Here is a 17,105-nt window from a genome sequence, read left to right as displayed (position 1 = left end):
GTAATTCCCTTTTTATTTTGTTCTTTCTATTTTGTCATTCATAAAAAACTAAGTTTTTTAAAATTTCGGATTCCTAAGTATTTGATACTACTTTTTTTGTGAAAAAATGACAACTTAGAAATAAATATACGAAGTTAATTAATAAAACTTGTGAGGTTAAAATGTATGTAATAATTTAAAATAAAATAATCACTAATGTAATTAGTAAAGAAAGGAAACTCCTACAAATCCATGTGATTAAGAACAATTTATTATGTTTTAAAGAAATTACATAAACCAGTGTTGACATTAATGAGGATAGTGCTGTGAATCCCATTCGAAGGTTCCAGAATGTTCATATCAATGATTGTTTCTTTGGAACCTAATTGGGCAGTGTGGTGTTTGGTGTAGTTCGATTTTCGTATGATTTAATGTCTGGTCTTCATTTTTGGTGATTGACTGAGGGACACAGGTACCACCTTTTAGGTTTTTTTCTAAAATCTTCAATTATGTTTGTTGAATTTTTATATTTATATATGTTTTTAGTTGTTTTTGTTGGATGTCTTTCAAGTTTGTTTCAATTAAAAATAAGCATGTGCAATCAGACAGCGACAAGAACAAAGTAATTTATTCATAGCCAAAATCCCCTTGGTATGTTGTGGTGCCAAATTTACGCATAAGATAAGAAAACCCCATACTGTGTTCTTGTGTTCACTTCACTGATTCACACCACAATTTAGGTAATGTAATGCAATGACAACGTTCTTTTGCTGCTTTCTTATCCTGTTACTGCTTGTTTGTTTTTCTTGGCCAACTGGCAAATTTTGGATTCGCCCAAAAATCCAGAATCTTCTAGGGTTCTTTTCTCCCAACTTTCAGGTTTCCTCTTTCCGTTAATCACACTGTTCACTTACTATTTACCCTGCTGAGTGTTCAGGAATCTGTGTCGATTGTTTGCTGTTGTAGGGATGGTGGCTGAATGGAAGAATAACAAATCTCATTTTGTAGGCTTCAATGATTTTGCTTTTTTTAGTTTTGAATCTTGAGATTTCTTCATATGTATATATGAGCAACCGTGAAACCTGTCATCGCTTATTAGTGTTTGTTATGCCAATCAGGGATGGATAGTAGATATAAGATTAAGTTTGGCAAACTGGGTTTGATGAGGGGGTGTTTATACTTGGCATTGTGTAGAAGAATTGTGATGCTTCTAGCGAACTTCTAAGTGGCCTTATAAAGATCTTTTCTACAATTGGCATTATCCACATGGATTGTTCTATACATTCCCTAATTACTGGTTCTCTCTTAATATTTGTCAACCTGTTCAGAATGTGTGCTATACTAAGAATTTTGGTGGTGGCACAAAATGGTTTCATGAGGCTGTTTTTACTGCATAGATATATGTTTCAGGCTATTAAGTCGAAAAGACATGTTCTAGTTTATTGGGTAGTTTAGAAACACAGTTTATGATTGCAATACAGTTTAATGGCATTTTGTTAGGTGACTATGGATAACTGGCTGTGTCAAATATCTAATGATTCTTTCCTCCATTCATATATGCGACTCATGTCATGATAATTTTTTATTATGGTTTGAGAGATGACTGCAGGTTTAGTGCATCTACAAACTTTTTGTTTTCTGAGATGTTTCTTATTTATCAATGTTCTTTCTCAGGTCCTAATGATTATAAAAGGATTGTTTAGAAGGTACGAAAGATGGAACCCTGTTCATCCAACTTATGGAGCCTTTTGGGGAATGGGTGTGGGCGTTGGTTGTGGTGTTGGATGGGGTCCTGGGTTTGGCCCTGAAGTGGTAGGCTATGTTGGAGCTGGCTGTGGCATTGGATTCAATGTAGGCATCACTTTTGCTGGTGTTGGAGTTGGCCTCCCCGCTAACTTTATCTTTGAAGCTCCTTATAATGGTAAATCTCAATCATTAAGTGAAGCCATTGATTGCTATCTTAAAGTGTCACTTAGAAAAGTTAGGCCAGTTTTTGTATGCATTTTGGGGTGTCTTTCTCAATCAGTGGATACAAAGTTCATGTGCTGTGAGAATTTTGGACTCCCAAGTCTTCATTCTTAAACTCATGCAGATTAGATACAACTTATTTTAATACTGCAGGGGTTAGCTGGATTGGAAATTTACCTTGTATCTCTGACATGCAAAGAGAAGCCAGTGGTAAATTGTTTGGATTTAGGCAAAGGCATTTATCAACCAAGGGAATTGACTTCTTTGACTCGAAGAAGAACTTGTCTTTGATTACTTCTTCTGCTTGTAGAAGTATGCAAGCATTCCATAACCAGTTGTTCTGCTCTCATAAAGGTATTGTTTTGTTTTGGAAACTAAATATAATCAATCTCCTCTTTTACCTAATATTTCTCTTGTATGATTTGTATTCTCTCATTTTTCACCTTTATATCTAGTCAAGTTTGTTGCATTTTTTTTGTTATGCTTAACTTTACAAGTTTGTTTTCATAGCTTTTAGCACATTCCTCTACCTGTTTACTAGCTTGATTGAGTGCAGATTTGAATTTCATAAACAAATTTATGGTTTGACTCTGAATGCTCAAATTCTGAACTATCCTTCCAAACATAACTTGGTTTAGGAATATCAGAAATTCCTTTGAATTTCTACCTTAGTGTCTTCAAGCAATTAAGCCTCTTAAAGCAGATGATGTCCTCTTAAAGCAAGTAGTTTGAGAGAAAGTAGTTCATTATGTGCATATGGCAAGAGTTGTGATCCTTGCTCTGCTATCATTAAATGCTTGTTGAAGGAAGTGAAGTTGATGTTTGCATCTCTTATTTTGCAGGAAAAGATTGTTGACTTCCACCACTGTCAGTTTTGTGCTTACATTTTTTTTAACAGACTCTCATTTTGCATTTTCTTTGCTCGGAACTGAAGATTTGTTTTCACTGTAAATAGATGAGAGATAACATGTTGTTCTGCTCTGTCTCGTTCCAAATTCAATTGCATTTTATATTCTTTTAAAATGCGTTTTTTTACAAAATTGCAGTTAACAAAAACATTGTAAGATCTCCAAAATTTCCTTGCATGTAACACTAGTATTTTACTCTGGTGTGCCGGTTTTTTTTTTTAATTTGTAAAATATAGAAAAAATATTCAAATCACAGGATAATTATACATGATAAAGTAAAGAATGATATAACATAAAATTATCTCCGTTTCAAATTTAGATAATAAAGATTTATGTTTAAATCAGTCAAAAAGTGTATTGAGTATATCCTTTGTTTAGTTTTTTTATTACTTCAAAATATTTGAAGTGTCATCTACAGATTTAAAAAAGGTTAATTAAAAATAAGTTTATGAAAGTGATATATCAAAATTTAAGAAAAGTCAGTTATAGTTGAATAAAATCGAGTAAATTGCTAATAGTCTATGCCTAAAATGTGGTGACTGTGTAACTTATTCCCCAATATATTATTTCTGTTTATTTATGCATTTTGTTTAAATCTAAAAAAGTTCCAAAGACTACCCACATCAGTATAAATCTCTAATATTTTTGAAAGGAATCTCGATAAACTGTGATCTTGATTTACAAAAATCATAAAAAAAGAAAAGTATTCAAGTAAATAAATAGTGGTATTTGAATTTTTTGAGATGATCAAGTACAAAATAATTGTCACATCTGATATGATTTACAAGATAAGAAACTCAGATAAACACTTTTACTTTTTTAATTTTAATTATTATTATCTCTTAAAGTTTAAACGTTTTTCAAGAAATTTACTTAAATATCACTTACTAAGACTAAGAGGATAAGAGAAAAGAGATATTCATTATTTAGATATGATTAGACCAAAATAAGAGAAATATTACATTATTTACTTAGATATGATTCAAAAAAGAGATTAATCACTTAAGATATGATCCACCTAAGATAAAAATTCTCCAAAAAAATCTTTATTAGGATCAAAGTTATAAAAATGAAAACATAAGTTTCTCAAGAATGTAGTGGGAAGGGATTAAACAAAAAGTTCTTTTCATTAACATTATGTCCAAACAAAACATATAAAAATTAATATTAAAGATAATTAGCTTATTATTCTTTTCAAGTAACTCAAGTTAAACTAAAACAAAATAAATAAATACAATTTTAATCCTTTTTATCACGTAATCATGTGTTCACATGTAGATTCCCCTTTTTGTTTAGAAAATTTAATAAATTTGGAATTTTATAATCTCTAACTAACTAAGTTCCTAGAATAAAGTCAAGGGAAATGAGATATGTTTCATCCTAGTAGTTATAAGTTGAATATTGGTTAATATATGAATTAGAGTAGATGCCATAATAATAATAATAATAATAGATTGATTTAACCACTTTGTTGTATTTGTATAAACTTTAGTAACAATTTGCATTTCATGTGTATTAATAATATTATTTATATTGTTTTTCTCAATATTATTTTGATTCATGTTGGTTCCAGATAAGTTAGAAAGTGACCTGAAATCTAGAACATTCAAAGTGGTCAAGAACAAGTGTGTTCTTAACCTAATGTGTTATTTGTCCCTCATTATCTTCTTTGATACATATGTATATCTGTCATTGTTAAATTTGACTCTGTTTTCGATCTTGATCTTGTCATAAGTGCTCTTTACTATTCTGCCGAGAATCTGAGATTTTTCTGATTTGTCTTTAGCAAAATAAAACCTCTTAAATACCAATATCAACTTACAATGTTCAACATTATTCAACTACTAAAGAGTCTCATGCAAAATCAAGATTATGTATATTAACCAAATATGTGCTTAAAAAAGTAACACAATCTCATCAGAAATATCAGTTTTTTTAAAACTATATAATACAATTTTACCAAACAAATATGCCAATTTATTTTTATTAAAAATACAAATAAAAACATCTTAACCAAAAACAAATATAATTGTAAGTTTTTGTGTGTATACTAGTAATATTCTATAACTTTCAACTTCTATAATAACTTTTTTCGTGATTTTATAAATTTAATAAAATAGAATAATTTTCTATGCATAATTCATTATGGTATGGATTAAAACTTATATTCATTCCTATCAATTTCATTATCTCATATATATATATATATATATATATATATATATATATATATATACATAAGTAAAATTTGACCATAAAAGAATAATAATAATGAATCGTGATGTAAATTTAACTAAATGTAAGCATAAAAAATGAATTACATGATTTGTAAATTGTATGAAAATAAGTTGCAGAATTGTAAATGGTGTGAAAGTAAGTGATAGAAAGGGATAAAAGGATTATGAAAGAGTAAACAAACATAAATATAAATTTAGATCTAAATACCATAAAATAAAGATAATTAGAAGTAAAATAAATTAAAAGACTTTGAAATACTTTTGTAAAATGAAAGATAAACCATATAATTGAATGAAGAAATGAAGACTTTTTTATTGACAACGAATAAATTTACATTGTTTTTTTTATCAGCAAAAAAAATTAAAAAATAAAAATGAATCACTTTAGGAGTGATCCAACCATTATACAAACAACGTTTTAAACTCTCTCTCCCTAAATATACCTGCTGAACAGACAAGATCACAAAACTAACATAAGATGCTCAGATAAAAAATCAAATATAAAAAATTTACACTGTATATATAATATTTACATAAGTATAAAATAAAATATAATTTCAGAGTCGGAGTCTAATTGCTCTCTTGAAACCATTATTTATGGTATCTAGCTAACATTTTATAGGTGCCCACCCCATATATAATTTTAGATAAAAAATAGTAAAGAATGTTAACCATCCCACAACTAAAGAATAAATGGCTAATTGTTTTCTCATTTATCTCACACATAATATAGAAAGTGCTTCCTAATATTAAATTTTATCTTTTAAATTATCTCTTTGGAACCACCTTACTTAAGAATGCCCTCTATGCAAAATGTTGAGTGCAATCTAAGGTTTTAGATTTTCAAAACGATTCATAAAAAATCATCTTCCTCACCTCTAATGGAATTTTATAGTTTTTATAGGCTGATTTTACAGTGTATATTTTTGCATTGTCGTCCTTCCATATTCATTTTTTTTTTTATCATTTCTCAAGGTAACTCCATATATCTCTTTTTCACCAAAACATAGCATCTTTAGCATGTAATAGAAAGAATTACATTTGACTAAATTGTAAGCTTTCTCAAAGTCAATTTAACAATAATATATTTTCTCTTTTTACACCTCATTAACTATCAACACACTATATAGTAGTCTTTTGCCTTCAATAAGATCTTAATTCCTTATATGGGTTTGACTCATGACTCATTGATGTTGAATATCCTTGGTAAATCCTCTCTTGAAAGAGTCAATAGTGGTATCAAAGTCAATGGTTTATCTTGATGTCTAGCTCAGACGAGTACAATATGAAGTGAGTTAAGAGTTGTCCCTTTCTGAATGAAATTTTAGGAAAACGTATCTCATTGTGATGAACAAAGATACAAGTAAGAGTTAATAGTGAGGTACTCGTAGTTAAAAGTCTTTTATCTTGAAGGAGATTATCCCAATGTCGAAGGGACTCACACATGAGAGAGAGATTATTAGGAATCCAAGTGTGAGTGTAAGTCTCACATTGAGTAGAAATGAGAAAGTTGAACAACATATAAGAAAAAACGTTCATAAATACATTATCTTTAAGATTTTGAGTTAAATACATTACAAGAAAATCATGAAATAGAAGCTAATTTTTAGTGACCAAAATAATTAGTTGCTATAGTGATTAAATTAGAGACCATTTTAAAGATTAAAAAATAGAAACCATTTAACAACAATAGAAACTCATATAGAAACCATTTTTTTAGTTTCTAAAATGGTCTCTAATTTAGTTACTATAACAACTATTTTTTTTTCTTCTAAAATTAATTTTTATTTCGATGTTTTTCTTGTAGTGATAAAATGTGAATCCCTTATATAGATATATTTTATAACTAACTAATTAGTATAAATGATAAATTTTTTAGATAACATCCAATTAAAATCTAATTCGTACATGTTTCTCTAAATATCTTACTTTAACACCTAAAAGAACATGATAACAAAGTGAAAAATATATCATTAAGACTAATACCTATAATATATTTTTTAAAATATGCCATGTTATATATGTTTAAGATTCTCGGCAGACAAACTTGATAATCATTAACCAAAGTTGACTAAAAACACATGCTTTTAATAGACTTTTGTTGTTGAATGCCATGTAATATATGTCTATACTTATTTTCAACCTTTGCAATATAAATAGTTTTCATAAGTTGTTTAAATATACACATTGCATGTAGCTGAGTAAATTATTATATTAATGAGTCACTTTCTCATGATAATATGTAGATATGTTCTTATCATACAAATGATCTTCCTCATCTTGTCATCATACAACCAAGTCTAAGACCTCACTTACCAAAATCCCTTTTATGCATAACAAAATAATAGTAAACAACAAAATGATTAATGCTATGCAAGAAACAAATCAAGGAAAAATAAAAGTAGACAAAGAAAAACACAAATAGAATAAATTAATATAGAAAATAATGGTCAACACTTTCTATCATTTTCTATAATGTCCAGAAAATACATAAAACAAAAAGCTAATGAATACATAAATCTGGTTTACACGTGATGTCCATTAATATTTAATTATCACACACACATGCGTCACATAATTGTTAATCATATGAATTTTTTGCCATTAATTATGAATTACATATATAATTTAGAATTACAAGTGTTATTCGATCCCTCTTAATTTAGGAACCAATATTTAGATGCACATGGGGATCTGAATAATCTAAGTCAGATCAAATAGAAGTATTGAAGAAAAAAAACTTGCTAATTAACTAATTATGCACTTGTAATTTTTGTGTAGATATTTATTTAGGGTGGAGAAAGAGAAATGACATGATTGGAGAATCATAACACAGCATCATGTTCATGATAACCAATGTTCAATGATCATCTGTTGGATAAATTGAATTGGTAAGTATTAACTAGCTGGCTTGCACATGATAAGGTTGTTCATAAAAAAGAACTGAGTTAAGGTTGTCGAATATACTAAGAGAGAATGTAATTGATTCTTTACCATTCGTAATGGTAAGATTAAGATCAAGATTTAATTTTGTACTTATATAACTATGCATTTACTTACATGGTTTCATCAATGTTGATTATTATTATTATTATTATTATTATTATTATTATTATTATTATTATTATTATTATTATTATTATTATTATTATTATTATTATTGAGTGTAAGTAAGAACAAAGAGTGTATTTGTTTTAGGAGTGAATTTAAGAGAGACTAAGATGAGTTTGAGGGGATAGATACTCGAAAATAATATTGTTTGAATTAAAGAAAAAAAAGTGAATAAAAATAAAATAAAGTTTATGAAAGTTTCTAAAGTGTGATTGTAAAAAAAATTAATCGATACAATTGTAAGATTTTAATTTTGTCCTAATTGTTAAAATTAATTTAAAATAAAATATGATTATTTATCTATGAAACTCGCTTAATATCAAAACATTATTGCCTTCATAGTCTCACTAGACAAAAAATACTAATTATTCAATATTGTGGATAAATGTAAAATTATTCAAAATAATTATAAAATATTTAACTGACATTCCAAATTTTGTAGAACATAATAAAACAAACAGAAATTAGTATAAAATTAAGCACATAACAAATATTAAACATGGAATAAATGATGATAATTTTTTTTAATTTTTTTTAATTATTTTCTATTTTTATTATTACTTTATAAATTTATTTTGATTATTAGTATTTTAAGATTTTATTATTATTATTTATGATTTTCTAATTATTATTATTATTTTATAAATTCATTTAATTATTATTATTACTGATATTTTATTATTAATACTATTAAAATAATTTATATATACTATATTATATAATTATAACCGTTATGTTAATATAATAATTTATGTTATATAACATTTTATATGTACAACATATAATATAATATATTATTTTATATAATCGATTATTTATTTTTATACGTTTCAGTAACTCTAGCAATTATGTTTCTTCTTAAGTATTACATGAATTAAGTTTTTTTTTTTTCATTTTATGTATAATCAAAATTTAAATCAGGAATCAAATGTGGGTTAAATTTGTAAAAAATCATATGTACAACTAACTTTTTTCGACTTTTATATATATATATATATATATATATATATATATATATATATATATATATATATATATGACTACAATTGATCGTACCACAAATTCATAAATATAAAAACAATAAAATAGAAATCGTATAAATTTTTAGCCGTATGAAAAGTTAAATTCTTTTAAATATATTAAGAAGTGAAATTTAAGTTTAAGTCAAATTCATAAATCGACTTTCTCATGTTGAAAGTGACATCCTGTATATAACAACATTTTGGATGATCTGATATCTTTGATATCGACTTTGATAGAATGACTCTGATATCATATAAAAAATAAATTTTAACCTCTTTTAACATGATAAAATCCAAACTTATAAAGTAAGGTATACAACTTATATATTTTATATAAATATTTTTATGGATGTGACATTTCTAACCAAATAAATACTTATAAGTATCCGTTAGAGTTTGGATATAAAGATGGGGTTTGGGAGTATAATATGCAATGATGTGATTTAAGATTCCGGAAATTACATAGTATGGTGGAAATGTTGGTACTAAGATGATTAAGGTAATTTTTTATTGTTTCCCTTATGAAAGTAATTATTGTGTTTTCTGGTAATGAGAAAATGGATGATAATGATGGTAATTGATGATGCATCTGCCACTGAGCTAATCATATTTGATCATTAGGTGAAGATAAGTGAGAGAGCATAGCACACATCCATCAGAATGTTGACTTTAGGCACTGAAATTTTCCATGACAATGATGCAGGTAAGAGTAAAGTTCCTCTGCATCACACTGTCTCTCTATTCTGCATAGTCACAGAAGCGACAACAAAAAAGATAAAGTTAATAACACACCTTTTTTCTCAACATTTTTCTATTTTTCCAAAATCTTATTATATCACGTGGGTTCAAGTTGAAGCTTCTGTTTAACAGTTTTACTCATTAAAGTAAGGTAATTAATATTTAGTGAAAATATCTATAATGGGAAATTGAGAAAATTTAGATTCTGAGCTTTGAGCTTAATTTTTTATGTATATGTTGTGATCTTTGATTATATGATAGTGAAAATGCATTTGATGGAAAGAAAATGAGGTATTTGTAAAGAGTTACCGTTTGGGTTGGTGTTTGGCTGTCATTGGCGTGAAGGCATTATTTGTCTTGATGAACATGCTTGAATTTGCTTTTTTGTTGGCTATCAATGAATGGCGTATTTGTCTCTTCTGCTTTCAACAGTTGTGTGAGTGTGATGTCCAAAAATTCCAAGTGCATCCATCATTTTAGTGCATAATACATGAGAAAGTGTTTATAGTAATATTATTGAAGAATTTTTCTCTTTATTTTAAGAAAGTATATCTAAGAATCTCACCATTGAGCATTGGGATTTGGGACATAGTATTAATTAGATTAGATCAGATAAGATAGTATTTTTATTTTCTGGTTTTGTCTGATAAAAATAATGAATCAACACATAAGGAAGGTCACATGCTCCCTTGAGCCACCTTGTCTCCACTAAGCTTGAGTGTGAATTACATTGTTTTTAACAGTCTCCGGAATAAGAGGGTCATATTGACATTTGAGTAGACACCAAAAACTGGAATATGCTTTGTGATTGCTTGCCATTGTTACAGAAGCACTAGTCTTTTTCTCTCCTTGTCTTTTCTCTCTCATAGTCATCATCTTAAAACTCCCTTTACCCACTAGTGCTATCACCCTTTGGCTCTTTGCTAATTCCCTCAACCACTGCTACTCTCACTCCATGTTTCCTCATTGCACTAGCCTCTTTTTGTTGTTATATAAAACAAACCTGGTTCAACATTAACACATGTCACACACCAATATGATGATGATACCTCAACCATGATTCTTTCTCACCTTCTTTTCTTTCCATCAAGGCTTTCTTTTATTATTATTATCTTGTCATTCTCAGAATCTTGAATTGGTTAATGTCCTATATCCTTCTTGTTGTTGTCACTATATGCTGATATATACACTGCTTTTAGTTACCAAAGGTTGAGACTTTAGCAATGTCTTCTTCTGGTTATGCCACAAGCAGTGCTTTGTTTTTTCTGTTTCTGGCTGTGCTTGCTGCAAAAGTTAGCTTTTGCTTTTCTATCAAGGTAAATTCAAAGAGTGGTGTTTTTGTGTAGTATATTTGGTTATGGTGATCACTAGATTTATGGATTCTTAAGTGAACTGTGGAATATGGACTGGATGGCAGGTTTATGTAGTGTACATGGGAAGCAATAGTGGGGAACACCCAGATGATGTTCTGAGGGAAAATCATGAAATGCTTGCTGCTGTTCACAGTGGAAGGTCAGAGCTAAGATCACTTTTTTTTTTTTTTTCATTTTTTGGCAAATTTTCTGCAAGTCTTTCAGTTAGTTGCGTTTTCTTATCACCCCTTGTTTTAAGTAAATGGTCTTCTCATTTTTTTTCCTCATTTTATTGTTTTGACAGCATTGAACAAGCCCAAGCCTCTCATGTTTATAGCTATAAACATGCTTTCAGAGGCTTTGCAGCCAAACTCAGCGAAGAACAGGCTTCCCAAATTTCAAGTATGTCATAGGAAATTTTCCTGTTGCATTTTCTTTTCCTTTTCTGAACTTAATTTCCAAATTTTCCAACTTAACCCTTGGGCTAGTTTTAATGGCTCTGTGACTTGTGTTCAAATTTAACCAGAAATGCCAGGAGTGGTTTCTGTTTTTCCCAATTCTAAAAGAAAGCTGCACACAACTCATTCATGGGATTTCATGGGACTTCTGGATGACCAAACCATGGAGACTCTTGGTTACTCCATCAGAAACCAAGAAAATATCATCATTGGCTTCATTGATACTGGTTAGCAGCCTTACCATTTTGCTGAAATCCTTGATGATAAATAAGTTGATTACTTCTATGTACCATAATTGCATTTATTCTTCGGTTCACAAGAATCTCCATTTCCACGCTTCATTTATTACTTTATAGTGGCAGAGTATCAGTCCCTTTATTCCCCTTCTTTTAGCAGTAGCAGGCATAAGGAAAGCATAATTAATAACATTGGAAATTACACAATGGCATTGCTGTTCAAGTCAAATTCTTGCCAGTGAACTCTTTCAGTTAATTAAATCGCTTTCTGTAAGGAGCTAAAATAGAACCTAAACATGTTTTAGTCATCTCCTGTTAGTCTTTTCACATTTACTGAAAAACTGGTGATTATTCCAAAAATTGCAATAAAGGACTTGGATTTTGATAATCAATGGGATTGATAATGGGTTATATTCATATTCACATCCACATTCACTGTTCACTCAGGAATTTGGCCTGAGTCCCCTAGTTTCAGTGACACCGACATGCCTGCAGTGCCACCAGGCTGGAAGGGCCAATGCCAATCAGGGGAATCATTCAATGCCTCATCTTGCAACAGGTTTGTGGCTGAACCTTATCTTTTAATTTTCACTTCAAGGTCATTATTCTCCATTTGGTTTTGTCATCTTCAATGGTTAACAACTTGTACAATAGGAAAGTGATAGGAGCCAGATACTACAGGAGTGGATATGAAGCTGAGGAAGACTCAGATGCCAAAATCTCCTTCAGATCTGCAAGGGATAGCACTGGTCATGGAAGCCACACAGCCTCCATAGCTGCAGGGAGGTATGTGGCAAATATGAACTACAAGGGACTGGCAGCTGGAGGAGCAAGGGGAGGTGCACCAATGGCCAGAATTGCTGTGTACAAGACATGTTGGGATTCTGGTTGTTATGATGTGGACTTGCTAGCTGCCTTCGATGATGCCATAAGAGATGGGGTTCATATTTTATCTCTTTCTCTGGGTGCTGAATCACCTCAAGGAGACTATTTCAGTGATGCCATTTCTGTGGGGTCATTCCATGCGGCTAATCGTGGGGTGCTGGTTGTTGCATCAGCTGGAAATGAAGGGACTGCTGCTTCTGCCACAAACCTTGCTCCATGGATTCTCACTGTTGCTGCCAGCTCAACTGACAGGGATTTCACTTCCGAGATCACATTGGGAAATGGTGCCAAAATCATGGTAAAACTTTTTCACTGTTGGCTTAAATTTATTCTTGCTAGTTCCAAAAAAAAAAACTTATTTTTACATCAACAGAAAAACACTGCATTTGTAGCCTGTCTCCCGAGATTACAAATTTATGATTTTTTAAATTTTTAAGATTTGAAATGAATAAAACTTAAGGAAAACACTAACAAGTAATCTTGATAATGATTAAGGAATTAAAAGTAAAATTCTTTTAGTGTGTCTGGTTGCCCATCACGTCTGAAAAAGCTACAACTAGTAATTTTTCATCAAATGTTAATTTGACGTGATTTATTCCATCCCAGTGCATTTCCAAACACAAGGTTTGTAGAAAAGTTTACCAATGTACTTCCACCATACCATAATTTTGATAAGAAATTCATTAATGTAAAAAATTTAAGCTTTGACTTCTTTTAAAGGTAGCATTTTGGTATTACTACGAGGACGTTGATTAGCTTTCCATGATTGAAGCAGGGTGAAAGTCTGAGTCCCTTTGAAATGAATGCTTCCAAGAGGATAATTTCTGCTTCTGCAGCCAATGGAGGATACTTTACTTCTTATCAATCCAGGTGAAGCAAGGTACTTAAAAGTGAGAACTACCTAAGAATCAATGCAAAAATGTGACTCTTAAGTTATATTTTCCTTCTTCTATTCGCTTCTGCAGTTACTGTTTGGAAAGTTCTTTGAATAAAACAAAGAGCAAAGGCAAGGTTCTGGTGTGTAGACATGCAGAGAGTTCAACAGAGTCAAAGGTGCAAAAGAGCAAGATAGTGAAAGATGCTGGTGGAGTTGGCATGATACTTATTGATGAGAGAGATCAAGATGTTGCCATCCCATTTGTGATCCCTTCAGCTATTGTTGGAAAGAAGACAGGAGCACGGATTCTATCCTACCTCAAAACTACACGGTTTGTTTTGTTTTAAGAATGAAAAAGAATGACTTTCTGTGAAGTGCTATTCTACTGCCATTCTCCAAAGTCTAAGATTTATCCTGTTATGTACTAAACAGTAATCCGGTGTCAAGAATATTTGGTGCAAAAACAGTTCTAGGAGCTTATCCTGCCCCACGTGTAGCAGCTTTTTCCTCTAAAGGTCCCAATGCTTTGAACCCTGAAATTCTGAAGGTGACATTCTAACTAGTAGCAACTGAATTCTATATTCTCGATTTGGCTTCTTCATGATACTCATTACTACTTTTATTTCATTCTAGGACTTCTGAGTTCTGATTGTGTTTCTGTTGTTACACAGCCTGATGTCACAGCTCCAGGACTAAATATCCTTGCAGCATGGTCTCCAGCAGCAGGGAACATGTTCAACATTCTCTCAGGAACTTCTATGGCATGTCCTCATGTAACAGGAATTGCAACCTTAGTCAAAGCTGTCCATCCTTCATGGTCTCCATCTGCTATCAAATCTGCCATCATGACAACTGGTAATACACTTATATTAATATCATTTTCCAGAGGCCTATATGTAACTATGTTTAGGGTCTTCTTAGTCAGACAAATTGAAATAAAACTCCATAGTAGATTACATTTGAGTAAATCATTCATTTGTATTACATTTTCTCCTAAGTAGTCTCTGAAATAATAAAACTGTATTAGTAACCTCTCACTCAAGTATTAAATATTCATCAGTTTAGTCCCTATATTGATGTATTTTATTAACATTTAAGAACCAATTTAAAGGGTTTTCAAAAACATATTCTTAAAATGATTTCTAATGTTTGGAGAATTATTTATATAATTTTTTTTAGTTTAGGGACTATTTAGGAGAAAGAGTAAAACTTAAAGATAAAATTGATGGTATATTGGGTTAAATTCCAACTTGCAATGTCTATAAATCTAGAAAATGAACATTGTGAATAATTTTTTATATCACCAAATGAAATAATATGATACAGAGAGAATGCTAGTAATATAGTCTCTAATACACCTTTTCCAACATACTCTTGCATTACAAATTGCGTTGAATGAAATCCATTAAACAAGGGTGAAACTCACATTATTTAATAGGAGCTCCATGAATTTCACCCAATAATAAAGGGAATATTGGAAAGAATATATTAAAAGAGTATGCCAATATTTCTCATGATTGTGTTATATTTCTTACAGTGCACTGGCTTCTCTGGTTCCACTCAAGAGACTAATCATGAACTCTTTATGCAGCTACAATACTGGATAAGCACCACAGACCCATCATTGCAGATCCAGAGCAAAGAAGGGCTAATGCATTTGATTACGGATCAGGGTTTGTGAACCCTGCTAGAGTTCTTGATCCTGGTCTCATCTATGACTCGGAGCCTGCAGATTATGTTGCATTCCTGTGTTCACTTGGTTATGATCAGAGGTCACTCCACCAAGTTACAAGAGACAACAGCACCTGTGATAGGGCATTCAACACAGCATCTGACCTCAACTACCCATCTATTTCAGTGCCCAATCTTAAAGATAACTTTTTTGTTACTAGGATTGTGACTAATGTTGGGAAAGCAAGAAGTGTTTACAAAGCTGTAGTGTCTTCTCCACCTGGTGTTAGAGTCAGTGTTATACCAAACCGATTAATCTTTACAAGAATTGGGCAGAAAATGAATTTCACTGTGAAGTTCAAAATAACTGCTCCCTCAAAGGGATATGCATTTGGGTTCTTGTCATGGAGGAATGGAAGGTCACAAGTCACTAGTCCTTTGGTTGTCCAGCTTGCACCAGGAATAAAATAGGTTGGTGAGATAGCATTGCTTGTATATATCAATATTAGCTTAAGAGCTTTCAGAATTCTAGTGACCAGAACAGTCATTCATATTGAAATCCTGATGCAACAAATGATAGCTGCCAAAATTATGCTCATTGTGTTCTTGGAGCAGCAACAGTCACCAAAATATCCAAAGAGATGGTGTATTTAAAAATTACTCTGAAATTCTTTATTTATCAGTTGTTGCAACATATTCGCTTTCACTTTATTTAAAAGTTAGTCACTTCCACATGCAGACATCTGAGATGAGCCATGTGACTCAAATATTTGTAAAGAAAGTAAAGTTCAGTTGTTTGATTTAAATTAAAGAGAAAATAAATAAACAAGTTTTGAAAACAAAAATTCTGAAGTATTTCAGACATACCAAATCATGGAACTGTTATGTGTTCTTCCTTTCTCTTCTACATTATTTTGGCAGTACCAAACAGGGTATAAGATTTTTTCATTACATTTAAGGTAAACATTTATTATTGAAAAGAAAGGTGGTACTGAGCATGGTGCTCACCAGAAGAAACAGCTTTTACTGCATTTCAGCAACCCATTGCTGTCATAGTATCCATATCAGTTTCCACAATTTTGTGTGGCACACTTCTCAAATCAACCCTTCTCCTCATAATTATTATACCTATTTGGTCCATTCCCTTGTCTCAAAGTTCCTGCTTTATTTCTCAAATACAATATTTTATCATCCACTCTTCTTTTCTTGTATATCTTTCTGGGAAGAGTAATGATAGAAACTCCCTCTTTTGCTGAACAAAATTTTGATGCAAGAAAATTTTTCATTCTCAACAATTACTTCAAAAGAAAATTATTTTTACTTTATCCTAAAAAGACAAATAAGATTTGAAACATATGATTTTCCCTCATAAAGCTATGTTAGAAACGCACTAACACGTACTTTTGAATGCACTTTATATTATTGAGATAAATTATAAAAAGTGGGTCTGATTGTTGTTGAGTGTGACAGTGAGTGTCGTTGTGGTACGAAACATTTGTATGAAAGTAAGCAGTGTCTTCAGTCACAGAAGATTCTTCATATTACTTCTTCTTAATTTGGTTATGGTCTGAATGGATTCATGTGCTTTCACAAAATACCCAAGTTCCAACATCAAACAATCAACTGAGGATTTTTCCACCATCATTACTCCTAAAATCAAGTA

General features: G+C 30.7%; 2 protein-coding genes across 8 annotated transcripts; both read left to right on the top strand.

The window, feature by feature from the left end:
* Positions 1-258: 258 nt before the first annotated feature.
* Positions 259-2,970, top strand: LOC137808618 (Putative membrane lipoprotein). 4 transcript variants are annotated; one of them, XM_068609817.2, is made up of 4 exons: positions 259-451; positions 1,654-1,900; positions 2,101-2,301; positions 2,790-2,970. In XM_068609817.2, exons 2-4 carry the CDS (start codon positions 1,660-1,662, stop codon positions 2,801-2,803), a joined length of 456 nt encoding a protein of 151 aa, XP_068465918.1. In that variant the 5' UTR covers positions 259-451; positions 1,654-1,659; the 3' UTR covers positions 2,804-2,970. The 4 variants fall into 4 exon arrangements, with proteins under 4 accessions (XP_068465918.1, XP_068465920.1, XP_068465921.1 ...); XM_068609819.2 differs by lacking the exon at positions 259-451 and adding an exon at positions 497-719; XM_068609820.2 differs by lacking the exon at positions 259-451 and adding an exon at positions 744-858.
* Positions 2,971-10,659: 7,689 nt separating this feature from the next.
* Positions 10,660-16,136, top strand: LOC137808617 (subtilisin-like serine-protease S). Of its 4 annotated transcripts, none has more exons than XM_068609814.2 (11): positions 10,660-11,279; positions 11,381-11,475; positions 11,620-11,717; positions 11,842-12,000; positions 12,457-12,568; positions 12,664-13,192; positions 13,667-13,764; positions 13,860-14,102; positions 14,204-14,318; positions 14,443-14,626; positions 15,363-16,136. In XM_068609814.2, the coding sequence occupies exons 1-11, from the start codon at positions 11,187-11,189 to the stop codon at positions 15,911-15,913; spliced, it is 2,277 nt and encodes a 758-aa protein (XP_068465915.1). In that variant the 5' UTR covers positions 10,660-11,186; the 3' UTR covers positions 15,914-16,136. The 4 variants fall into 4 exon arrangements, 2 of the variants coding, with proteins under 2 accessions (XP_068465915.1, XP_068465916.1); XM_068609815.2 differs by having other exon boundaries at positions 10,731-11,279; positions 13,670-13,764; XR_016519348.1 differs by having other exon boundaries at positions 10,750-11,279; positions 13,670-13,774.
* The last annotated feature ends 969 nt before the right edge of the window (positions 16,137-17,105 follow it).

Source organism: Phaseolus vulgaris, chromosome 3 (genome assembly GCF_051622355.1).
Source record: "Phaseolus vulgaris cultivar YP4 chromosome 3, ASM5162235v1, whole genome shotgun sequence".
NCBI classification, from domain to species: Eukaryota; Viridiplantae; Streptophyta; class Magnoliopsida; order Fabales; family Fabaceae; genus Phaseolus; species Phaseolus vulgaris.
This window is presented reverse-complemented; position numbering and strand designations above follow the sequence as displayed.

What these genes read in the sequence shown, in the direction of transcription:
- LOC137808618 (XM_068609816.2), top strand. Translation starts at nt 948, where the DNA reads ATGGTGGCTGAATGGAAGAATAACAAATCTCATTTT. An exon ending in AGAATAACAAATCTCATTTT is followed by an intron (nt 984 to 1,653) that starts GTAGGCTTCAAT and finishes GTTCTTTCTCAG; the next exon opens with GTCCTAATGATTATAAAAGG. An exon ending in CTTTGAAGCTCCTTATAATG is followed by an intron (nt 1,901 to 2,100) that starts GTAAATCTCAAT and finishes TTAATACTGCAG; the next exon opens with GGGTTAGCTGGATTGGAAAT.
- LOC137808617 (XM_068609814.2), top strand. Translation starts at nt 11,187, where the DNA reads ATGTCTTCTTCTGGTTATGCCACAAGCAGTGCTTTGTTTTTTCTGTTT. An exon ending in GCTTTTGCTTTTCTATCAAG is followed by an intron (nt 11,280 to 11,380) that starts GTAAATTCAAAG and finishes ACTGGATGGCAG; the next exon opens with GTTTATGTAGTGTACATGGG. An exon ending in TTTACTTCTTATCAATCCAG is followed by an intron (nt 13,765 to 13,859) that starts GTGAAGCAAGGT and finishes TCGCTTCTGCAG; the next exon opens with TTACTGTTTGGAAAGTTCTT.